The 26,619-nt window shown below is 39.9% G+C and overlaps 1 protein-coding gene across 5 annotated transcripts in view; it reads right to left on the bottom strand.

Moving 5' to 3' along the window:
* The window catches only part of MCCC1 (methylcrotonyl-CoA carboxylase subunit 1), a 63,601-nt gene continuing 36,982 nt past the window's right edge, over positions 1 to 26,619 (bottom strand). For 4 of the 5 annotated variants that reach the window (XM_004316172.4, XM_019946284.2, XM_019946283.3 and 1 more), the window contains 10 exons: positions 23,166 to 23,293; positions 19,908 to 20,091; positions 17,573 to 17,682; positions 15,915 to 16,131; positions 13,757 to 13,843; positions 8,322 to 8,371; positions 5,230 to 5,367; positions 3,598 to 3,705; positions 1,149 to 1,220; positions 1 to 367 (listed from right to left, as the gene is read on the bottom strand). In XM_004316172.4, the coding sequence (XP_004316220.1) occupies positions 239 to 367; positions 1,149 to 1,220; positions 3,598 to 3,705; positions 5,230 to 5,367; positions 8,322 to 8,371; positions 13,757 to 13,843; positions 15,915 to 16,131; positions 17,573 to 17,682; positions 19,908 to 20,091; positions 23,166 to 23,293 (1,223 nt within the window). In that variant the 3' untranslated portion in view covers positions 1 to 238. Of the gene's footprint in view, positions 368 to 1,148; positions 1,221 to 2,245; positions 2,408 to 3,597; positions 3,706 to 5,229; positions 5,368 to 8,321; positions 8,372 to 13,756; positions 13,844 to 15,914; positions 16,132 to 17,572; positions 17,683 to 19,907; positions 20,092 to 23,165; positions 23,294 to 26,619 lie in introns of all 5 variants that reach the window. The other variant, XR_012331395.1, reaches the window with a different exon arrangement.

Below are 26,619 nucleotides of genomic sequence, written 5' to 3' on the forward strand. Positions count from 1 at the left end.
TTGTCTCCCAATAAAAAAGTATCACTTTATTAGTATGAAATATTCTGAGATAATTTATTGTATTTGTGACCCAAGTACACGATTCTTAAATACGAAACGGTTTTAAGCGCAATCATACAATCATTTAGTAAAAGTGCTGGTCATCAGACCCCGAGAAAAGCAGGAAGGCACTTTCCCATTTTGGTGTAGAGATACTACACTTAAGAGGCTGCTTAATTGGCCGCTTATTTAATGGAGTTTATTCTGCTTCCCTTTTGTCAGATTCTTCCTCCTCAAACTCGACTAAAGGAGCGTGTCTGTTGGCCTGAGAACCTTCTTTGTAGAACACTTTCTTGATAGTGCCATCCTTTGGAGCCTTTATGGTATGCTGCAAAGACAAAAGGCATGACAAACAATGGCTATGATGCTAATGAGGGTTGAGCACACACCAAGTCAAGAAACATGAAAAGTGAAAAATGAAGCCAATTATTTTGATGTTTTGTCATGTATCAGTGCTTCCCGACCTTTCTCATATCACAGCACACAGAGAAAATAATAACAGTTTTATGGTGCGCTTGGGGATTGAGAAGAATCACTACCTTGATGCATCTGGTCAATAATTGGGAAGCTCTGAATTAGCTAGTAATTCTCAGCTCAAGCTTCACAGTAGACTCTCACCTGGGAAGCTTTTAAAAACTACTGATCCTTGGGCTCCCCTAAAGGAAATCCCAGTTCAACTGGTCTGGGAGGTACTTTTGCAAAAAGCTTCCCCGGTGCAATTTGTGACCAGGGCTCAGAACCAATGGCCTACAATTTCTAACCATCTAAAAACCTAAACAGCTAATTTAACTTGACTGAGGTTTTCACTTTGATACTGATATTTGGCATCCTAGGTATGGCCTTAGAAAATACCAGTAGCTAATATTCTGTTGGGTTACTGCCTGACTCTAAGCTATTGATAATTTCAGAATCACTAATGACAGGCACAATCTCACAAAATGAAAATGTAAGAGAAGGATGGTTTGGTTTTGTTTCCTGCAGTTAATGCTTCATCAATCCATGGTTCTTAATATTTAAAATGGTCTTAATTTACAAAATAAGACAAAAGAATGATTGGGACTGATAGCTCCCATAGTTTATTTGGCAAGTGAACCCGTGATTTCACTTACCTCCATCTTCATGGCGATCATAACCATCAAAGAATCTCCAGCTTTTACTTTGTCTCCAGCTTTCACAAACACCTAGAGAGTCAGAGTGACAGGTTAATATTTAAAAACGCAGAGGTCCTTTGTGGTCCACGGAGTTGGTATATAAATGTACACAGCAGAAGTATGTGTCTGTGTGGTTGTCTTATCTGCCAAAGACAAACATACTGGCACAAATCAGAGACCCATAGGTCAGTCTGGCATTGCGGGCACTGTTGTCAGTGGGGGGGCACTCCTTAGCTACCCATCCCTGCCCCCTAACCCACTGAGTTTTCCTTGAATCAGATGAATACACTTAATGTATTTCAAGATCCTTTTGTGTTTTCATGAATACACAGACAAGACATGTCACCAACGGGGAAGGACTGACTACAGGTACACCTCGTTTTATTGCTCTTCACATTTATTTTGCCTCACAGATATTGCTCTTTTTTTTTCTTTTTAAGAAATTCAAGGTTTGTGGCAACTCTTCATCAAGCAAGTCTATGGGCGCCATTTTTCCCACAGCATTTGCTCACTTTGTGCCTCTGTGTCACATTTTGGTAATTCTTGCAAAATTTCAAACCCTCTATGAGTAAAAAGATTATGACTCTCTGAGGGTTCTGATGATGGTTAGCATGTTTTAGCAATACAGGTTTTTAAAAATTTTTTATTTTATATTGGAGTACAGTTGATTACAATGTTGTGTTAGTTTCAGGCGTACAGCAAAGTGATTCGGTTATACATCTATCTAAGTATTTTTTAATCAAGGTATGTACACTTTTTTTTAAGACATACTGCTATTGCACACTTAACAGGCTACAGTGTAGTATAAACATAACTTTTATATGCACTGGGAAACCAAGAAATTCATGTGACTTGCTGTACTGTGGTGGTCTGGAACCAAATCTGCAATCTCTCTGCTGTATGCCTGTACTACACTTAAATGTTTTCACGACAGGCAGGGTGGAGGGTCTTGCCTGGTTTTCTAGTTTTTAGGTTGTTTAGGATAGTGTTTCAAGTCTTTAGGGCCTTGTGTAGTAAATGCAAAGACAATCTTCATGTGAAGGAATTAAACTTACTGGCAACACAGAAAAATATCTCTATTTTCCTTTTTTCAAGTATAAATGAACTCATATATCCCATATGGTTTTACTGTCTTCTTGGTTAACATGGTTATCAAGTAGTTTTCAGAAACATCACACAGTAGAGTTAGGTTCTGAAGTCAATGTGTACAGTCAAAACTGTGAAAAATGAGAAACATGTCTGAGAGCCCCACAATCACCCAATGCTGGGTGATAACTTTAGTAGCATTCAATGAAATCAATGATCTGGGTTTAGGTCAGTTATGGGGGAAAAAAGTGCATGTTTAAAAGTACACCCTGAGTAGGGATGCCCATATTACAAGAGGCCTGTGGGAACTGAGACTGAATGAGCAAAAGGCAGGTCCAAGTCCCTCAAGTCTGTTGCCCTTCTGGGGCAAACATTTCCAGACAGGAATGGTGGGTGAAATCACTCACACTATTTAAATAGTTGTTTTCTTCTTTTATTTATGGGTACCAAGAACATACAGTTGAATTTTTATGACTTAAATACATTTAAGGGGACTCTACTATATGTAAGTATATAAAAGGAGACTACTGATCTACCACCATTGGAAGATCTCAACTCTGAATATATGTGGCATTCAACACCAAACCACATTGTTCTTCACCAATACCATTCAAATTTTGGATAATGCTTGGTGAATGTGTCATTTTAATCATATAAAGACAACCTTGATTATTTGTACTTTGATGGAAATTCCCACTTCAAAGAAGAGTCTTTATCATAAATTAGGCAAATGGGGACTTCCCTGGTGGCACAGTGGTTAAGAATCCGCCTGCCAATGCAGGGGACACGGTTTGATCCCTGGTCCGGGAAGATCCCACATGCGGTGGAGCAACTAAGTCTGTGCGCCACAACTACTGAGCCTGCGCTCTAGAGCCCAGGAGTCACAACTACCAAGCCCGCGCGCACCATCTAGTGAAGCCCGCATGCTCTAGGGCCCGCAAGCCGCAACTACTGAGCCCGTGTGCTGCAACTACTGAAGCCCGCGTGCCTAGAGCCCGTGCTCCGTACAAGAGAAGCCACTGCAATGAGAAGCCTGTGCACCGCAACAAAGAGTAGCCCCTGCTCGCTGCAACTAGAGAAAGCCTGCGCGCAGCAACGAAGACCCGACACAGCCATAAAAAAAAAAAAAAAAATTAGGTAAATGGTATTTTCACTGTAATATAGAACTTGAATCTATAATAGATCCTCTTGTTTTCTTGAAATGGATGCTTTCCTATGAGCAAGATTTAGAGAGGGGGAAAAAGAATATATACAACAAAGTTCAACAAAGACATTTATTAGGACTTATTGTACATCATTCTACATACGTTCACATCATTACCTTTTCAACAGTTCCAGTCATAGGAGCTATGGCACCTCCTTGGGTTCCTTCTGAGCTCACTGCGGACAAGTATCTGGGGACTGGAATGCCAATCTGAATACTGCCATCCTATAAATAGAAATGATATTTATGGGGCATATATTTGTAATATAAATCAGAAATGAAATTAAGATCACTATAGTTTTACTAATAGACCTGAGGTGATGATTATTTTCAAACTATTTGTTAAATATCAGTCATCTTTAATACCATGGTTCTAGTTTAGCTTTGTACCTTGAGCAAATTACTAAACCCCTCAGTCTTGGTTTCCCACTGTAAAGAAGTAATGGCATACATGCCTCACAGGGGATTAAAAGAATTAAAGGATATAACTGTCGGTAAAAGACAGCCACTGTCTGGAAGCCATTTTTAGTAGCAACCCCACTATAAGGTGCTTAGTCTAAGCCAGGAACTCTTCTTAACAACTATATGAACATATAATGTCATTGATGGTCCCAACAACCTTATGAGTTGGGTTCTGTTATTTATTTATTTCTGTTCATAGATGGGAGAACTGAAGCCTAGAGAGTTTAACTTGCTCAAGGTCAAGCAGATGCTGGTAGGGCCAGGATTTGAACCCAAGTAGCTTCATACTCCAGAACTCATGCCCTTCACCACTCCACTCTACGGCCTCTGCCATCATATTGTTCTAGCACATTGACTATGGCAAGAAATGCCTGGTAAAATGAGATCAACCTTGACTCCAAATATGTAGTTTAATTACTGGAATACTAAAGGCATCTCATCACAAAGGACTGTGGTCTGGAAGATGGTTCCCAAATGTGAGAAGACTCTGAAGAGGCCACAGTATATCTGATAATCCATTCCCTTTCTTCGCCCATGCAGAACACCAAGGTCTTCTAACAAGCTCCTAACCAAATCCATGCCGAGCCTACCCCAACCATCATTTGACTGCCACGAGACCACCACTAACCCCACCCACCGCCCCCATAAGGAGTATTCGGTCCACAGACTCCTCCCACAATGGTCACCCTCCCAAGTCCCCAGGATTCCCAGTGCTAGGAGGATGGTGATTGGGGGAAGTTTTCAGGCCTCAAATCCCTGAGAGAACACTGCCCCCTGAGCAGGGAGATTCGCTCTGACAAAAAGGGGGTAAGGGTGTTTAAGAATTAAAGGAAGAAATGGATATGTGTCTGTCAGTGAGAATCTGTGAGAACAAAAGGGATGAATGGAGAAATAGAGAAGGTGGAAATGTGACAAAGAAACAGACTGAAAGGGAGACAGAGAAAAGGTCACAGCAGTGAGAGAAGGAAGCAGGATCTTTCTACTATCTCAGTGGAATACCTCTGGTCAAGCAATTTTCTTCCAATCTCCACAACAGTGTTATTATATTATTATTATTTTTTTGCGGTACGCGGGCCTCTCACTGTTGTAGCCTCTCCCGTTGCGGAGCACAGGCTCCGGATGCGCAGGCTCAGTGGCCATGGCTCACGGGCCCAGCTGCTCCGCAGCATGTGGGATCCTCCCGGATGGGGCACGAACCCGTGTCCCCCGCATTGGCAGGCGGACTCTCAACCACTGCGCCACCAGGGAAGCCCCCACAACAGTGTTATTATAAAGAAAAGACACTACCATGGAAAATAGGTAAATAGTGTTTTCCAGGATAACCAGCTTAGTTTTACTAGCAACTCCATTAACAGAAGATTTCAGGTAAGTGCAGTCTCCCTCACTGCAAAGATCACCAAGGACATGGAAAGTTTTATCTTCAATCTGAAAAAACAGAGAAATAAGATCCTTAAAATAAAATAAATGAACAACCCTACAGAATTAAAATCAAAATCAATTCTTTACTAGTAAGTTTCAAAAGGTAATAGGTAAAATGTTTTTTTTAAAAGTCATGTAGGAAATTTCCTCCTAAGATTCATAAACAAAATACTCTAGAAAGAAACAGCAGTAAGATAATTAAAAGGAAAACAAAAGTTATAGAACATATCTATAGCATCATACTGCTACAGAAAAAGGTTCATTTAAGAATAGCAATAAAAAAGTGAAATAGAAATACAGATCAAAGTAAGCAAAATTATTAAAATTCAGTTGAGTATATTACATGTTAGTACTCATTTCTGAGTACCCAAAGTCAAATTTAGTTTTACTGTGCCAAAGTTAGTAATGAAAAAAGCCAGAACCCCATAATTAGATAGATTTTACCAACATGTAGATCCAATTCATGGGTTTCAGTTATGATTTAAGAAGATAAATTAGCTGGAGATTGACCACAATTTTCTTACTCTGAGAGAGAGGGTACCGAAGAACAGAATTCACACTTAACCTTCCAAGGAAGCTGACAAAAGGACATGAAACCTTTCTGTTTAAAAGGATGCTTTCTCATATACGCACTCAAGAAAAAGATTTCCCTTACACACAGAAAATTCATTTAAATCTTCTTTCTTTATTTTTCATTTCAATTCCCACGTTAGTGTCAGAGTCCTGTGGCTATTCTTTTCAAATATATTATGTAGGCTAAAGTGAAATAGGTCACACTGCAGTATTTATACATGGTTCTCATCTATCCTAAGTTAAAAAATATGACATTTTTCTCTGCTTTGGAACCTACTAAAACAGCCATTTGAATGTTTGTGGAATTCTCAGGACGTAAAGGTTAGATTGGGAACAGTTTTGTTTAAAGATCTACAGAAGCACATTCTAAGTTCGTGAATGTAGTTCCATGAGCAGATTAGAACAAATCTGCAATTTAATTTACCATTTACCAAGGGATAAGAAGGGGTTCCTAAACCAGAGGTACCAATATGAATTGCAACTCTCACATACTAAAGTAAGTAGATTTCCCATCATTTGTCTGAATCTCAGAGAAAGAAAACCAATGTGTCTCAAAGCATCGGGTAATCTAAAGCACATCATTGATAAATTCATTTTGCAGGATTTGAAATCTCTTAGCTCGTACTAAAAATGATTTTTTCTATTCTCTGAATATATACTTACTATAGGAATTTGGTTGAGTTCTCATACTGTTTTTTAACCCTTTTAGCATTTCATTTTGCCCGTATAATGGACTTTTGAAAATTGAGGTCTATCATAAAAATTTTGACTAGAGATTCTGAAAGTATGACCTGTGGATCCCTTGGGGTCCCCAAAACCCCTTTAGGAGTTCCACAAAGTCAAACAATTTCATAATAACATAATGTTATTTGTCTTTTTTTACCCTCATTTTCTCAAGTATACAGTGGAATTTTCTAGAGATTGCAGGACACGTGATAATGTTATTGCTCTGTTGGCTAATGGAATGTGTGCTTGTAATAAACTTTTCTCCGTTTATCCTGCAACTCAACAAAAAACCCAACCCGGTTTTTAAAAAAAGGCAAATAATTTGAATAGACATTTCTTTAAAGAAGATAAACAAATAGTCAATCAGCATACCAAAAGATGCTTAACATCATTAGTCATTATGGAAATGCAAATCAAAACCACAGTCAGATACTACTTCCACACCTGAGAATGGTTTCTTAAAAAAAAGAAAAACAACAACAACAAAACAAAAAAACCCACCAGAATATAACTGTTGGCAAGGAAGGATATGGAGAAATTGGATCCTTTGTGCACTGTTGGTGGGAATGTAAAATGGTACAGACACTATGGAAAAAAGTATGGTAGTTCCCCCCAAAATTAAAAAGAAAATTACCATATGCCCCAGCAATTCTACTTCTTTGGGTATATGCCTAAAAGAACTGAAATCAGGGTCTCGAAGAGATATTTGTATACCGATGTTCATAGCAGCATTATTCACGATAGGCAAAAGGTGGAAGCAACCCAAGTGTCCATTGAAAGATGATAAATAAAGTGTGGTATATACATACAATGGAATATTATTCAGCCTTAAAACAGGAAGGGAATTTGGACATATGCTACAACAACAGAAGGACCTCAAAGACATTATGCTAAGTGAAATAAGCCAATTACAAAAGGAAGAACGCTGAATGATTCCACTTATATGAGGTACCTAGAGTAGTTAAATCCGCAGAGACAGAAAGTGGAATGGTGACTGCTGGAGGAGGGGTGGGTGGAGAAGTGGGAGTGGGCTCTTACTGTTTAATGGGTACAGAGTTTCAGTTTTGGAAGAGGAGAAAAGTTCTGCAGATGGATGGTGGTTGCACAACAATGTAAATGTATTTAATGCCACTAAATTGTACACTTAAAAATGGTTAAAATGGTAAATTACACATTATGTATATTTTAAAAACGTACATTAAAAGAATAATAATTTTTTTCTCAGTGTAATTTTCTAAATGGTAAATATTAATAGATGTAACTAATACAAACAAAAGCTCTTAGGGGAATCTCAATAACTTTTAAGAGTGCACAGAGGTCTTGAGACCAAAAAATTTGAGAACTACTACTTTAGATATAAATACATTCACATAATTTAGGGGCTTATTACGTGTCTGATTCAAAACTATTATTATTATTATTATTTTTTAACCCATCTTTTATTCTTAAGGAACCCCACAGACAAACTGAATAAATAATCAGAAACTGTATAGGGGGTAATTTCTCCAAATTGGTCTGAAATAAAAGCTCATGACATTCTCCTAATTATAGTCATAATAATCAATGGCTTAAGAGAAAGTAGAGAGTTAAAAAATACTCTACTTAGTATGACAGAGATCAGATTCAGCTCTGAGCTGTAGAACAAAACCAGAAAGGCTTACCTGCATGCTATGTGACCCATCACGGTTATATGTTACAGCTATGGTTACATCTTTATGGAGAAAGGGGGGAAATTGAAGAAAAATTAGAAGACATTCATTTATTCAGTAACTGAGATTCTGAAAACATCACTTTCAACCTAAGGATAACTAGTTGTTAGGGATATCAACATCTTTTAACTCTCTGACAATAAAGATTAAAAAAATTTAAAAATCAGACAGGTTTCAATAAAGGTGTATTTCAAACTTTCCTTTTTTAAAACTGGAGTTTTAGCTCTTTTAAGTTTATAGGATATTTCAGATACTTTCCCGTCAACAAGAAAGGCTGTAGTGTCATAGTAGAAAATGTAAGTAATTGGGAAAGAGAAGTTCTGGCTTAAGACCCAAATTTGCCATCTGTGGCAAGATCACCTCTGTGATCTTGACCAAGTCATTTAAAATCTTGCTTTTCTGATCCATTCTGACCCATCAACTGGGTATGAGAATGTAAATGATTAAATAAATGTGAGGGCTTCCCTGGTGGCGCAGTGGTTGGGAGTCCGCCTGCCGATGCAGGGGACACGGGTTCGTGACCCGGTCCGGGAAGATCCCACATGCTGCGGAGCGGCTGGGCCCGTGAGCCATGGCTGCTGAGCCTGCGCGTCCGGAGCCTGTGCTCCGCAACGGGAGAGGCCACAGCAGTGAGAGGCCCGCGTACCGCAAAAAGATAAAAAATTTTTAAAAATAAATAAATGTGAAAGTGCAGACTTTACAAATATAATATACAATATAGTTATATCATTATGTGACTACAGAATAGGTTAAAGACTATCCTAGGAGATGGAAATTTCGTGGGGTAGAGAATGCAGACCAAAGTCATTTCATCTACTCCTGACACATCACCCAGCATCTTGATGCTGCCAGCTCAAATCTGTTTCCAGACTTGACCTTCCTTCTCCAGAACTCTAGTTAGTCACTCCTAGCAGGATCCTCCATTGGCAATTTAAAATAAATATGGTGGAGCCAACAAATCATCTCCCCACTCCGCCTGCCTTCCCTCCTGACCTGTGAGCTCCATGACTGACACCATTTTTCTTGTCATCCAGGTTTATAACCTATCATTCTTGCCTTCTCCTTCTCCTTTGCTTTCCACCTCCAAGAGTCACCACAAAGCTGCCAAATTCTTCCCCTGGAGGACCTGTCCTCTACACTTCCTCCTGTCCATTCCCATCGCTCTACTCTGATTCAGTCCCACAGCTTCTGGCCTGGCTGCCTCCAAAGAGGTCCTTCCAAAACTTCCTGCTTCCTGTCTCAACCGTTCCAGCTGATGCTGCCTAGCATGTCCCCACCACATTCAAAATACTTGGCCTGGTATGGAAGGCACCAAACTCCCAGTCTTGGTTCCCACTATTCTTCTACATAGCCCTGTGTTCCAAACAAATGGAAAAAATGGGCCAATTAATATTCTCCATATATGCCTCTAGCCTTGCCCACAATTGTGCCTCTTTGCTCATGCTCCTCCTTCACACTTTGCTGGTCCTCAGCCACACCAACTGACACATCACGCTCACTCACTGTCCTTGGGAGGAGTCTGTCTAGGTGGAATGAATTCTCTCTCCTCTGAACATTAAGACTTCGGCATATAAAATACCATTATGATTCTCCCCTCATCCAGTTTTATATGACAGTGATTTTTCTCTTTATCAGTTGTTTTTAAAAATTGCAAAAATAGGACTTCCCTGGTGGCACAGTGGTTAAGAATCCGCCTGCCAAGGGAGGGGACACCGGTTCGAGCCCTGTTCCAGGAAGATCCCACATGCCGCGGAGCAACTAAGCCTGTGTGCCACAACTACTGAAGCACATGTGCCTGGAGCCCGTGCTCCGCAACAAGTCACTGCAATGAGAAGCCCGCTCACCACAAGTAGAGAAAAGCTCGTGCGCAGCAATGAAGACCCAATGCAGCCAAAAATAATAAATAAATAAAATAAAAAATATTTTTTAAAAATTGCAAAAATAAAAATATTCACAAAAGTTAAATACTGAAGTTCATAAACTAAAAAGTCCCCTCTACTGCCCAGATGTATCACTACTAAACATTTAATGTGTGAATCCTTTTAGATTTTTTCAAACGCACAAACTTATATTTTTCTTTTATAAAAATAGGATATTGTTATAATATTGTTCTGCAACCAACTTTTAAAAATTAACATGTGACATACATATCTATTTTGTTCTTTTCATAGTAGCAAGGGGATAATTTAATAATAATGATGATGATAGCTACTGTTTATTGACTGCCTGCTCTAGGTCATTCAATGAGCTAAATGCTAATGAGCTAAATGCTTTATAGGTGTTGCCGCATTTCATACACTCAACAACCCAAGGAAGTAACTGCCATCACCATCCCCATTTACGGCTGAGGACACTAGATGCTTAGAGAGGGTGACTTGCCCAAGGGTCACAGACAAGAGGGGAGCGGAATTCAACCCATACAGTCTGACTCCAGGGCCTGCATTATTAACCACTATACCGTCCGTCTTGCCAACATATACACTTCTCCTTTGCCAAGTGGTAAATTTCTTACATCTTTTTTTCTCCTCTTTACATTACTCAGAATATCTGTTTTTTCAAAAACTTTGTACTGAATGTATGAATGAATGAAACTTTCCCCATATATCTTACCAATATCTTTAAACTTTCTTATAAGAAAATACATCCAATTATGCCAGATCAGTTTTCTTTCAATTTGTAAGATATGAAAAGTATTTAACTGACATGAATGCCGAATGAATCATAGTAAAGGACTTCCCTGGTGGCTCAGTGGTTAAGAATCCGCCTGCCAATGCAGGAGACACGGGTTTGATTGCTGGTCCGGGAAGATCCCACATGCCGCAGAGCACCTAAGCCTGTGCACCACAACAACTGAGCCTGTGCTCTAGAGCCCAGGAGCTACAATTACTGAGCCCACGCACTGTAGAGTCTGCACGCTGCAACTACTGAGCCCACGCACCACAACTACCGAAGCCTCTGCGCTCTAGGGCCCAAGTGCCGCAAATACTGAGTCCACATGCTGCAACTACTGAAGTCCACGCACCTAGAGCCCATGCTCTGCAACAAGAGAAGTCACCGCAATGGAAGCCCACGCACCACAACGAAGAGTAGCCCCTGCTCGCCGCAACTAGAGAAAGCCTGTGCGCAGCAACGAAGACCCAATGCAGCCAAAAATAAAAAAATAAAATGAATAAATTTTTTAAAAATTAAAAAAATCATAGTAAAGACATTGCCAGGAAAACTCTAAATTCTTTTATATATTATAGGGTAACTGAATTTGTTCCTCCCTCCTCTAGGTATCTCTTGACCCCCACAAGAGAACCTTAAACATCTTCTTATAAATTTAATATATGTTTAATATCCTCTTACATACTTAATAAAGTATATAAGTTTAGCATGGTGCAGTGTTAGGTAAGCACATGTACCCTGGAGCATGGGCTCATATTCTGGCTCCACCAATTAGTTTTGGTGTGACTTCAAGAAAACTATTAATCTCTCTAAGACATGGTTCTCAATTTACAAAGTTGACACTAATAATAACACTGATCTCATTGGCCTATTCTGAAAATGCAAATGAAATAATCCATGGAACGTGCTTAACAAAGTGTCTGATATATACCAAACACTCAATAAATCTTAGCCATTAGTATTGAGGGTAGGGCAGGGTTCTGTGAAACATGGCCATAGTAACAAAGGAAGATTATTTTTCAAGCCCTGAATATTTAAAATGCTGGGTCGTTCTTACTGAGATCATTAGGAGTTGGTTCTACTTTAGATTCACAAATGCTTCTGGGCTCTTAGACTTCCTCTTTGGAGCACTCTCTTATTCAACCATGGTCACGACTGATTATATTAGAGACTCACCATAACATTCTGAAAGCTATTATATTCAGACCTGGATTATTGTTGAAAAATACTACCAAAAGGATGTAGTGAACAGCATGCATATTGGCTTTTCAATTATATATTTATTTATTTTAAAAATTAAAAAAGCAAAATCCCCAAAAATGCAGCATAATTCAAAACACTGCTCAGAGCCTTAGTGAAGACCTATGCCAGATAACACAGTTGGCTCATCTGAATTACAATCACACATGTGATTTTTCTGTTTAATTTAGGTTGAAGAGGTCACTGAAACTTTGCTGCTGATACTTGTGTTCAGCATAGAAGATTCTAGAGTAAGATATTCCCAGATTTTGGAGGCTGTTTTTTAGGACGAAATGAATAAATACACCAGTATAAAATGGATAGGTTGACCATTTGCAGAATGCTACTTTATAAGGGATGTTTGCAAACTTTCTTTCCATGTACTCAAGGCACTTAGGGCAATGACCATCTAGGTTCAGAAAGAAAAAATACTTAAAGAGCTATAACCCAATCAACTTCTGTGAACAAAGAATCTTTTAGTAAATGACTGGATATCTACACAGAGTTGAGGCACAGAACATCTCACTCTGTCTGGGGCAGAGGGTGCTGTGATGAGCTGGCAGGAGCATTCTGTTCTACCTGGTAGGCGCATTCTGATAATGGAGTTATCACAGTTCATTGACATCTCACATTTAAGGCCATCCAGTCGTCCCAGCCCTGACTCTGTACATCTGGCTTGCCAGGCAAACTGTCCTGCAGCAAGAGGGATACAGCCACCTGCTATCACAGGATTCTGGTTCCTCTGGTACACTGTTCCAGCCATAAGTTTATAAACCACCTTCTGGTTTAGGTGTCAGCCCTTCCTGACTTAAGTTACAATAAATCAGGCCCCCTCCTGAGCCTATTCAAATTAGTTTGCAATCAAAACTCAATTTTCCACTGGAAAAGTGGTGAAAATAGCACAGGGGCCAAGGTCAAAAAGACTGGGTATCAATCTTGGCTCTGCCACTTACTAGCCTTGAGTAAGTTTTACTGCACCTCCCATGCCTAAGTTTCACCACCAATAGGTGGGTAAAACAGTGACTCCCGTTCATTAACGCTGCCTGAGCATTGGGCAATCCTTCCCTGGAGTAGTTCTGGTTACTGTTTTTCTTCTTTAAAAGTCATACATGCTCACTGAAGAAAAACTGCAAAGCAAAGAAAGTACAAAGAAGAGGCGGAAAAAAGACTGCTTCAAATCCCACCATCCAACGGTAATCTCACTAATGTTTTGTCATATTTCATTTGTCATTTTGCTATGTACGTTTTATGACATATTTTAAAAATAGTTACCAAATATAGAAAAAGTGTAAAAAAAAAAAGTCATTAACTCTACCACCCAGAGCCAATCAATTCTATTATTTTAGCATGCTTCCTTCCAATGTTTAGGCTAGGGATCTGAAAAAATGTAATTGATAGTGGCCAGACTGAATCCTTTTTTTTCAGGTAAATATGCTATATTTCTACAAAGCACATTCCTCTTTTAATAAAACATTACTTACTGTTTTTACCATCCCTAAGAGTCATGCTTCTGGTATAACAGATATTCAGTCTTCTTCCACTGCTGGATACAAAAGGAGAGTATTGATCTAGAAAAAATTTAAAATTCAACAACAAATTAATGAACATCAAGCTTACTAACAAAAGAAAATGTAGAGGTCCTATATCAGCAGCTCAAATGTGTTTTCTTTGTTCTATTCATTGCTTTAAATTTATTTTTAAAAAAGTTTTTTTAAAAGCTATTTTCTTCTTTTTAAAATATTTATTTATTTATTTTTGCCTGCCTTGGGTCTCAGTGGCGGCACGTGGGATCCTTCGTTGCGGCACGCGGGCTTCTCTCTAGCTGTGGCACGTGGGCTCCAAAGCGCAAGGGCTCAGTAGTTGTGGCTCGTGGGCTCCAGAGTGCATAGGTTCTGTAGTTGCAGTATGTGGGCTCTCTAGTTGTGGCGCGTGGGCTCAGTAGTTGCAGTGCGTGGGCTTAGTTGCCCTGTGGCATGTGGGATCTTAGTTCGATCCCCTGACCAGGGATCGAACCCATATCCCCGAATTGGAAGGCAGATTCTTAACCACTGGACAACCAGGGAAGCCCTCTCATTGCTTTAAATTTAAATTAGACACTTTCATTTACGGCTCAGGAAATTTTATATGAAAAATATCCCAGTTTCTCTTGAAAATCAGAATATTTGCAGCCTCAATTCTCATCCTCTGGTTACATAAACTGCACAGTGGTCACCTTTTTTGACAGGACAAATGCATTCCAGGTCACCCAAATCCTCACCACTCACTATTTTTCTTTTACCTGGCCTCTTTTACTCTTCTCTGTTACTGGTCCGCCCCAGACATTTGTGTGTTCACCCTCTGTTAGACAATATCCAGGAGCTACAGAGTAGCTAAATTGAAGCAATTTATTCTGAAACTCCTCACTGTGCTAGTTATAAATTTTAAAAAGGAAAGTGAGAGTAAGAGGACACTCCATTCTAAAAATGCTAAGTCCAGGCTTAGGAATACCAGATGGGGTATAGTTAGATGCATTTATTTAATGTAAAAGGACCAAATGAGGACACAGCACAAATCTCCAAATATAGTTTTATATTTTAAGCTTTCAATGTAACCTTCTTGAATGAATCTAGAAATTAAAGATCCCAATAACAGGATCCTATAATAATAATCCTAATAATAATAAAGGGATAAATGGATTCAATTTTTTTTTTTCTGTTTGCTCCAAAGATCAGAAACAGCCTGAGGAAACATTATGGAGCAAATTTGGGAGAGCTCAGATTTTGCCAATTTAGAGGGAAGAACTTCTTAACGGAGAACTGACTGAAACTGTAATTAACTAACGAATTTTCATTATGAATTTCCAGCTTCCTGAGGTGTTAGGAGGCTGGGCAACAACTCAGCAGGGACGCTGAAGCAGGGATGCACGCGTGTGGCAGCCAGGATGAATCTCTCATAGGCCCCCCACCCCCACCCCGTGCCCAGATTCTATGATACAATGAAGTACCTAGGTGTCTAGCTAGTCAGAAATTTGATCACAGAATAGAAAAAGAGAGGAGGAACTAACTCAACAATAAATCATGGGTAACCCAAGGGAATCTGAGCATCTCTGGCGCTCTGTCTTTAGTCTCCAGGACCAAGGAAGTTGCTGCAGGTACAGAGGATACAACAAAGTAGGCCACAAGGAGTGGTGAATAAAAGAAGTTGGAAGGAAATGAAAAATAAATTAAAAAAAAAAAAGTTGGAAGGGATATCAGCATGGGATGCGGGGAGAACTTGTGTTTGCTTGAAAATAATTCCTTCTTTACATTATGCTGTTAGGTGATAAGTTATATTTAATGGGTTAAAGGGTGTTGATGGGCGCACCCATGTTATGTGAGGAGCTCTACTTCACACTAAAAAACACTTTAGCAGAGGAAGGTGTCAATCACTGACAGAAGAAAAGGGAGGTAGGAGTGGCATAAAGAAAGAAAAGCGTGAGTTCCCTGGTGGCCTAGTGGTTAGGATTCTGGGCGTTCACTACTGTGGCCTGGGTTCAATCCCTGGTTGGGAACTGAGATCCCATAAGCCGTGTGGCACAGCCAAAAAAAAAAAAAAAAAAGCATGTTCAATGATTATTCATAAAATCTTGATAAGCAGAAGAAAGAGAAAAGCATTCCATACCTTGTGTCTGGATTTTGAAAACATCAGTCATAGCTTTCTCCTTGAGGATGAGCCCCAGAGCTGCCTGGCATAAAAATTCTTTGGCTGTGGTCTTCCGATGGGGCAACAGTTCTTTGCGGTGCTGAGGGATGAAATCAGTGTGCACGTTCCCAGCTTCAAACTCTGGGTGGCCAGACAGTTTGAGGAGGAAGTCAATGTTGGTGTTCAGCCCAACAATCTAAGGGGGAAAAAAAAGCCGATGTCCCCAGTGAGTGGGGAAAACAACATATTCAGAAAAACATTTCTATGGCATTTGCTCTTTCTACTAAGTATTTTCTACTATGAATAACCCTCAGAAAGAACAAAATAAAACGAAAAAACCCACTTCACCATCACTATACATCCGCACACAACACTATGTAATTTACTATGATAAAGACAATGTAGGAAATGGTGTTGGGTAGGTAGTGTGGAGATGTTTAATTGACTCAGATTAGGAAAGCAAGTAAACGTTAAGAAACTTAAGTGAGATTTACTTGCAAGATATCGAAGACTTGCCGCTCAGAACACACCCACGAAATAGGAAAACCACAGAGTAAGATTGCTGCACTGGGGATGGGTAGGATCATACGACCTGAAAAAAGCTTCCTTCCAACACTAAAATCCAACTTTGACACATTGATATAAAAATTTAAAAAGGTATAAAATTAACCCCAATCCACCCAATAAATAGGATCCCAGGCAAAACTGCTATCTGAGCCTTGGGTTCATTCATTCATTCACTCATTCATCCATTCATTCATTTATTTTATAGCCATTTACTGAGTGCCTTTTAGGTGCCAGGCCCTGACCTGGATACTGTGGACGCAGTGAGGAACAAAACACAGTGAGGAACAAAACGCAGTCCTTGCCTCCACATTCAAGGGACACATGACAGCAATATCTATAAACAAATATCTAATATAATGGCAGGTGATATGAAGAAAAAGAAGCCTGGCTAAAGGAAGAGAGAACGCAAAGGGTTCTGTGGGGTGGCCTGGAGGACTCTGAGGGTCACAGTGAGCAGGGCTCAGGATGGTGAGAAGGCAGTCATGTGGGGGAAGAATATTCTGGAAGGGAGAACGGGAACACATGGCTCCATGCTGGGGTGTCTAAGGAGTAGCAAAGAGGCCAGTGTGGGTGGAGCCACAGAAAAAGGAAGTTTGATCAAATTCACGATATATAATAATTTGAATATCATGGGTTAATAAGAAGTCCTTCTATGAAGCTAAATCAATGTGGTACGTGACTTACTGCACCAAGGAAATGAATGGCTACAGAAAAGCAACAAACTCTTTTAAATGGATAAGACTGAACATAATTATCTTCCTTCACAGAAAATAACACCAGACTATAGGCCACACGCGTGTCGTGGCCTCATCTACAGGATGAATAGAAATTTCATACTGAGGTTAACACTGATGCTAATAGTTTTAGTCTTGCAATCTTTCTTTTCTAGCTGAAATTAAGAAGTCCTCAAACTCTATTCTGACCCATGGGAAATTCTCCCATGTGAAATTATTCTGTTAGTGACATATGGGTAATTGGAGGAAATAAGTTGACAAGGACAAAGTTGACCAAGCTTGGCTGTAGAGATGCAGAGAACAACAGGGCCACTGACACAGCCCCAGGTCACTCACACTGTACTGTCGAAGGCTGTACTGCAGTTTCGTCAAGGCTGCCTGGCGATCTGCAGCCCACACAACCAGCTTTGCAATCATGGGGTCATAATGCACTGAAACTTCATCTCCTGAAATTGAAAAACCACAGTAACCAAAGTTAAAGAGAGAAAATATGATAAGTAAGACATTCTCCTGGGGCTTTACGTACATTTCACACTTAATCCTCACAAACTCCTGCACCACAGATATCCTTATCACCATTTTATTCATTAGGAACTGAGGCTCACGGGGGTTTAAAAACAGAAGCTGTTAAGGAGGGTGTGGCCATCCAAGAGCACCACGCCCCAGATAGTCATTCAATGACACACAGGCTGGTTTTCCTCATCTTATCTTCGTCTGAACCTTCTTTTCCCTTCTCATTTTGGGAAGTCAGTACAAACTCCCTCTACCTATCATATCACAATCACTTCTGTCTTTGGCATTTCCTTCCCTCCACCCCCTCAGTTTCCTCATCAGAAAAAAAGGACAATAATTCCTCTATCCTATATGCTTGTTGGGAGGATTGACAATCAAGTGTCAAATGCCATACCTGGCAGAGCTGATAAACAAACAGCAGCTGTCATTACTGTGACCAGAGTCTCAGAGAACAAGGATGTGAACCATGCACATCTCACTGGTTAGAATGGTTCAAGACAAAAGGATGTGGTGTATTACACAGAATACTGTTCTAGGACCTTTCTGTGGTTTTGACAGGCCACTGGACCCCTCTGAACCCCAGAGTCTTCATCTGTAGAATCAAGGGGTTAGATCACACTTCCTATCCACCCATCCATCCACCCACCCACCTACCAACACATATTGAACACCTTCTAGGTCTAGGGTTGAGCAAAGTCCTGCAATTATAACATAGAAGACACAGTCCCTCTCTTAAGACTCTTATAGTCTAATGGAGAAGCTAGACAATGAGTAAAAGATCATCATAAGATAATATAAAAGGGCAATGCCCAAGGAATACACGAGGGACTCAGGGAACACAAAAGAGGAGGGTTGGGGAAATCTTCCTAGACTAGATTATCCTCCTCAGTGCCAGGATGTGAATCTGGGAGTCTGTTTTAGAATTATATCTCTGTTATCCTTTGAGCACCTTTATTAAAGTATATTGCAAGCTTTGCTTGCCTCACAGATTCCTTTTTTCTATTGCAATTTCCCTCTTCTCTCTATGATGTGCCGCTGATATGAAAAAATTTACTGACTACCAAATCTTGCTGTGGGTTAGCCAGAACTCTCAAAATGCTGCCAGTTTATCATTAAGAAGTCCTCATTCATTTTGGCTTTCCAGACCCTATACAATTTGCTTTCATTCTGTATCTCCAGCCATATCTCCAACTACTCACTGTCCTGAACGCTTTTCTCCAGCCACATATTTTCTCACAGTTCTTCAAACACATCTTTAGTTAAATCCTCTTTTCTTTACCTTTCTGTATGCTGTTAAATCTGCCTACTCAAATCCACTCCAGACTTCCCCTTAGAAGCGTGTCCTGATTACACCAGCCTAACATAACCTGTTATTCCGAGAATTGCTGTATTTTATCACTCACCATCTGTATAACTTCTCTGGCAAATAAAGTTAAGGTGGCAGTAGACAGTGGTGGCTCAGAGCATAAAACCTGGAGCCAGAATGACTGGGTCTGAATCTTGGCTCCAAGGGTGACCTTGGACAAGTCACTTCTCTGTGCCCTGGCTTCCTCATCTGGAAAATGGGAGTGATAATAACATCTATTCATAGGGTAGTTCTCATAGTTAAAGGAGCCCAGGTAGAAAAATCACCTAGAACAGTGCCTGTACATAGTAAGTACTAAATAACTGTTATGACCATCGTTATTAGTCATATGTGAATCGTGATAGTTCTTGCACTGTCATTTTTTTTCTTTTCTTTCTTTTATTTATTACTGTTTAGCTCGCACTAAATTTATTTATTAATTTTTCAGCTTGACTTTCAGTACCTTGAAGGCAGAGTGCCTTGGACATAGCAGTTATCAGTCACCTTAAATTATATGTGGAACTAGGCAAAGTAAAAAATATAAAACAGTACCCACAAAATATTTGTTGCTTAGGCTTCACTAAGTGCTGCTGCATTTCAAAAAAGAGAGTAGTACTGCTTAAAAATACTAGTTATTCTTTAAAAATGACTATTCCAGAAGGAAAAGTAAAGATTACAGAGAAATCAATTAAATCCTTTATTTTTAAAGCACACTAGATATATCCACAAGACATAGGGAAAAGACCCCATACAAAACCAATAATGTACTAACAACTTTTAAACACTGAGACTTTTTGCTTTATTTCACTTTACCTTGCCGTACTCCAGTTTCAATCCTAGTGGCAAGGTCTGCTCGAGGGGTGGAGAGATGCACTAATGGTCCAGCCCCTGGCATGAAGTTATTGTTAGGATCTTCTGCATATATTCTAGCTTCAAAGGCATGGCCTCGCAGAGTTATCTCTTCCTGGCTCAAAGGAATCTTCTCTCCTGCTGCAATCTGGTAAAAGAAGAGTATGTGCTTCTTATGAATATCCACCTTCTAGCAGCTATGAGACTTAGCCGACGGTCTTATCCTTTTCTACGTAAAATGTACATCAGGACTTTATAATGAAGCCAAATAAAAACTCTTATTTTATCCACTTACTCGAGTATTGGGCAAAAGCAAAAGTAGATTAAAAAACAGATGCAGCTTGAAAATACTGTACTTATTACAATGGGTTTCTAGAATTTTTAAATAGAGAAAACAGGCAAACCAATGACTAAATCACAAATATAAGTATCAGTGCTTTTTCAATATAATGAAAACTGAAATTTCTTACTGGCAAGATATTCTCAGTTTTCATTTAAAACATTAGCACTCAGTTACCAAATCAAGCTTTTTTATAGTAAATTATTAGTTGGTGTTTAGGACTATTTTCACAGCTATGCCTAAAGCGTGGCATTAGTCATCTTTGTCATCTTCATCACCAAGTGATCAAGCAAAACAGAGGAACATGATGTTCTTAAAATTTTGTTATGTTTATTGCAAGATACCAGATTATAAACAGGATGATCAGCATTGTTTACCACTACTGATATTATTATTATTTTGGCTCTTATATACTAATACAACAAATCTCTCTTCAACTAATATAACTTGGAAAAGGCTATTGGAGGGCACACTGTCACTCTCTTCTCTCTTCCCTTAAGTTTTCCTCCAAGATGAGAAAATGACAAACTGAGATGGCAAAAGATACAGGGAAAAACTCTTACTGAGCAGCACACTGAACTAGACAGGTAAGTGTAAAACAAGCAAAGGTCTCATCTCTTTAGATCTGTAGATAAGAAAAATCAGGAACCACAACAGTGAAAATGAAAGGAAAATGGACTAAATTGAATGGCTTTATGCCATGGTGTTTGGAACCAAAGACTCTGCTGCCGTATTGCCTGGGTTCAAATTCTGTCTCTATACTTATTCTGTTCTGGGCATACTCATATTCTGGGTAAGTTTCTGTAACCTCTTAATGCTTCAGAGAAAAATGCCTGGCATAAAGTAAGCACTATGTAAGTGTTAGCTATTATCATTTCATTCTTATCCTTTATAATAAAATACTCTTTAATGTTCTGATAAAGAATTCTATTTCAAAAAAAAAATAGAATTCTATTTGTTTTAGTATAAAAAGGAAAAGAATGACCATATGTCCGTATTCTAAGATGTGATCTTATTGCTGACTATATAGCGCAATTTCAACCTGGCTATCTTTGCCTATCTGTTTTCCTCTGAAGTTGGTTTCTATATGGGCCCAGAAGAGACTGACCCAACCATGCCTCTGGGTACTTAGAAAATGGTACCATCTGAGTTCTCTGGGGCTTAGACATTGACTCTTTGGAAGCCCTGGACCTTGGATATTTCACCAGCCTCTCCTGAAACCACTAACCATCTGAACCTGCAGCCTGGGTGCTCACATCATTGCACCCTTGCTCTAGGAAGCTGGTGACTCCAGAGACAGGTCCTGGAGCTTGAACTCTTGCCTCACCACATGGAGAGGCCCCTTGTTTTACCTCTGTTTGGAAGCCAGACTCCAAAGTACCTTGAACACTGTAAACAGGGTCCAATGGCATCCCTAAGTTCTAGAAACCCTCCCCAGATGATAAAACCCTATTTTTCTTCCTAAAGCTCTTACAGTTTCTTGACTTGCAGAAATAAATGTCTGCTCGTCCCCCTAATGTCCAAAAGCTTTCTCCTCTTTAATCCTTGGAAACCCTTCATCCTTCATGATTTCAAAATTCTGGACTCTCGTGGTTACCGCTTCAGAAAAAAATATTCTTTTCCTTGAATTCTGGAAACATAAGCACTCTTTCCAAAAGTTTCTAAACCCGCTACAGTTTTCCTGACACTTACTAACACTTACTAGCCTGATGTGCCTGGTTTTCATTAGCTCCCAATGCCCAGAAGGCCCAGAAGAATCTTATGGCTTAATTAAAACCACCAATCATCCCCAATGAACCAGCAAAAGGAACGTTATATTATTGTCCACAGAAGTTCTGCAAAGACAAAATTATCAAAATAATCACGACTTTAGCATCACAACGTGGAAAAAATAATTTCGTTTCAGGATATATAAAGAACGAAGAATCCTACAGAGATCAAGAATATTCATACTACTTAAAAACATTTTTTATATTAAACAACAGGTTGTAAAAATCTACTGTTTTCAATAAAGAGAACAAAACAGACTAAGTTATTATCATTAATATTTGAAGGAATAAGCTTGTAGAACTCAGATTCAGGCCAGTGAAGAACAGCTGTAGACTTAAGATTTCAGTAAAATTCAGTAGATGTGTCACAGAAATGTTAAAAGTGCTTTAAAATTTTCTAAACGTTTACTCTGAATGGCTACATTTATCCCTTCATGGGCCATCAACAGTCTGTCCGCACTTGCACGTGGACCCCTCTGTTAATCTAGACCCTTCCCTTGGCTCTTCATTCCCATCTTTTCCTTAGCTTATTTCACCTTGGCTAGCATCTGTCCTGCCTCTAAAATCTCATGATGGCCTGGACCTGAATGATGTGGTCTCAGGGCACAAGGCTTTGTGTTGAGACAGTGTGGTCACAAGCAAGCCTCAGTGACAGCAGTTCGCCTGCTGGCTGCCCCATGTCTAAGGGGGAAAGATGGTAAGTGACAGATTAGGAATCTGAGTCCATAAAGTGCATCAAATGTAATGCCACCTTTAACCTCCCATGTTCCTATCCTCATGACAACCACTAAGAATTGAACCCTTGTCCAAAGCAATGCCTCCTTTTAAGAGGTTTTAAGAAGGGAATGTATTCTCGACACTGATTTTTTTTTTTTTTTTTTTTTTGCGGTACACAGACTTCTCACTGTCGCGGCCTCTCCCGTTGCGGACCACAGGCTCCGGACACGCAGGCTCAGCGGCCATGGCTCACGGGCCCAGCCGCTCTGCGGCATGTGGGATCTTCCCGGACCAGGGCACGAACCCATGTCCCCTGCATCGGCAGGCGGACTCTCAACCACTGCGCCACCAGGGAAGCCCCTCGACACTGATTTTTAATAGAAAAAATACTCCCACCCTAAGCTGCCATTCCACCAAGTCAGTTCCTGTGATCATCTCAGTAACAGGATGTTCCACTTGCAGCCTTGTATTCATCTCCATGAAGTAGAAATTGTGCTTTGAGTCCATAATAAACTCCACGGTTCCTAAATACAAAATACATTGGGTCACATTTCAACAGTATATAATCAGTAGGAATCAAAATCTTTCTTGATAGATTATATCAAGTTTTACAGCTGCCTTCATTCAATGGTAAACATTTTGCATTTCATGAAGAAAACATCTCACATTTTGCAGCAGCAAATGATTCTCAATCAAAAATATGGAGCCACATGAAATTTAACAATAGAAAAGTATATTTGGGGTTTCAAATGGTAAGCCCAGGTTATGAATCAGTCTCAACTGTTGTAGCAGTTAGAACATGGTTGGACCATGTGTTGTTACTGCTTCTGTGTACCAAGATCCCTGGAAACCTCACTGTGACATCCCATCTCACTCTAACTCTGTGGAGGAAAACACAACATTTTTTTCTCCTGACTGTGCGCTTTGGAAGTGTCTTTAAAAGTCCTTTTTCTAGTGACCCACTGGGAGATTACTTAGTAACTAAACACTATGTTAATGTCTTATCTAGTGACATTCTATTAAGTACTACACTTCCCCCAACTTTATTAAGGTATAATTCCAGACAGTAAAATTTATCTATTTTAAATATTGTGTGCTGAGTTTCAGCAATTGAATACAGCCATATAACCCCCACCACAATGAAAATACAACATACTTCCATCATCCAAAACATTCCCTTGTTCCCTTTGCAGTCAGTCTCTTCCCCAGGCCCCAGCTCCAGTCAATCACTGGTCTGCTTTCTATCACAGTTTTTTTCTAGAATGTCACATAAATGAAATCATATAGTATACAGTCTTTTGTGTTTGAATTTTTTTCACTTAGCCTAAGGCTAATTCCATATAATTTAAAACTTGCTTTTCAAACTGTGGATCACAACCTATTAGTGGATTGTAAAAATTTAGTGAAGACTTCCAGTTTCTTGCCCAGCATGGAAGGAACTTAGAAGTTGCCATTCCATTCTGACAACAAGAAAATGCTGAATAAGATGAAAAATCAACAACTCTTCTTAGATGCATCACAGACATGAGGTTAAAAGGCAAGCCGCTGCCCCCCAAATTAGAGAGACAGAAAGGTGAAAACAGAGATTCACAACTTATTGGAACAGAAACCCATGAGCAAAAACCTCTGTGGGAACACATACTGGAGAAGGAAAACCTGGACTATAATTGACAAATTGCTGGAGGCTCAGTGTGGACAGTTCCAAGAGTTAAAAACTCCAGGGGGGACCAAGTTATAGGGAGCTCCGAACACTTTTATAAGTTTTACCTCCAGAAGCTCTACCAGGTCCTCACAGTGAACATTGGAGAAAAAACCCCTTGAGTTCCCAGCAGTGGGAGGGGAAAACGAACCATATGAAGTATGCCAGAGTTCTGTTCTTCTGAACAAGATCTATCCTTAAGAGAAACTATTTTATTACAGCCTAAACTATTGGGATTTTATCAGGGCCTAATTAATGTAATTGAGGGAAGGGAAATACACAACTCCAGCCATTCTGTCCCACATAAGGGAATAAATAAAAAACAAATAAACAAAAAAAACTGAAAAACACTGATGAAGTTCACAGTTCAGAGCGCAAGCTCACCAAAAGACAGACTAAATCACAGGTCTATAGAACATTTCACCTTCCCTGTACCTAACCACTACACTACTAAAGACCTATTTACCACAGTTCCTTTTACCTGGTACATCAACGTCTGGCTATCAAGAACAAATTACACGGCATCCTAAGAGGCAAAAAACACAGTTTAGAGAGACTGAAAAAGCATCATAACCAGACTCAGATATGATAGAATTATAATTATCATAATTATCTGATAGAATTATCAGAGCAACAATTTAAAAACCCTTTAATTAATATGTTAAGGGTTTTAATGGAAAAAGTACACAACATGTAAGAACAGTTAAATATAAGTAGACATGGAAATTTTTTTTTTTTTTTTCGGTACGCAGGCCTCTCACTGTCGTGGCCTCTCCCATTGCGGAGCACAGGCTCCGGACGCGCAGGCTTAGCGGCCATGGCTCACGGGCCCAGCCGCACCGCGGCATGTGGGATCTTCCCGGACCGGGGTACGAACCCGTGTCCCCTGCATCGGCAGGTGGACTCTCAACCACTGCGCCACCAGGGAAGCCCAGACGTGGAAATTTTAAGAAAGAAAAAAAAGATTCTACAGATCAAACATACCATAAGAGAAATGAAGAATGCCTTTGATGGACTTATCAGTAGATTGCACACAGCCAAGGAAAGAATCTCTGAGCTTGAGGATATGACAACAGAAACTTCCAAAATTAAAATCAAAGAGAAAAAAGACTGAAAAAAACCAGCACAGAATATCCAAGAACTGTGGAGAACTAGAAAAGGTGTAACATATGCATAATGGGAATACCATTAGATAAGTAAAGAAAGGAACAAAAGCAGTACCTGAAGCAATAATGACTAAAAATTAATGTTGGACACTGAATCACTGATCCAGGGAGGTCAGAGAACACAAAGCAGGATAAATGCCAGAAAAACTATACTTAGGCAAACTATACCTATAATATCATTTTCAAAGTACAGAAAATCAAAAATCCTGAAAGAACACAAGGAAAAAAAACACACTTTATTTATAAAGGAGAAAAGATAAGAATTACATCTGACTTCTCCTCAGAAACCATGCAACCAAGGACAGCAGAGTTAACTATTTAAAGTGTTGTCTAAAAAAACCATCAAGGGCTTCCCTGGTGGCACAGTGGTTAAGAATCCGCCTGCCGGGCTCCCCTGGTGGCGCAGTGGTTGAGAGTCCACCTGCCGATGCAGGGACACGGGTTCGTGCCCCAGTCTGGGAAGATCCCACATGCCACGGAGCGGCTGGGCCCATGAGCCATGGCCGCTGAGCCTGCGTATCCGGAGCCTGTGCTCCGCAACGGAAGAATCCGCCTGCCAATGCAGGGTACACGGGTTCGAGCCCTGGTCCGGGAAGATCCCACATGCTGCAGAGCAACTAAGCCCATGCGCCACAACTACTGAGCCTGCGCTCTAGAGCCAGCAAGCCACAACTACTGAACCCTGCGTGCTTAGAGCCCGTGCTCCGCAACGAGAAGCCACCACAACGAGAAGCCCGCGCACCGCAACGAAGAGTAGCCCTTGCTCGCCACAACTAGAGAAAGCCCATGTGCAGCAACGAAGACCCAACACAGCCAAAAATAAATAAATAAATAAATAAATAGAGTGAATAAATAAATAAATTTCAAAAATCTATCAAGAAAGTCAGCCAAGTATACAAAAAAAATCATCAACCTATAATTCTGTATCTTGTTAAGTTATCCTTCCAAAGTGAAGGAGAAATAAAGACTATCTTAGATAAACAAA

Source organism: Tursiops truncatus, chromosome 4, assembly GCF_011762595.2.
Source record: "Tursiops truncatus isolate mTurTru1 chromosome 4, mTurTru1.mat.Y, whole genome shotgun sequence".
Lineage (NCBI taxonomy): Eukaryota > Metazoa > Chordata > Mammalia > Artiodactyla > Delphinidae > Tursiops > Tursiops truncatus.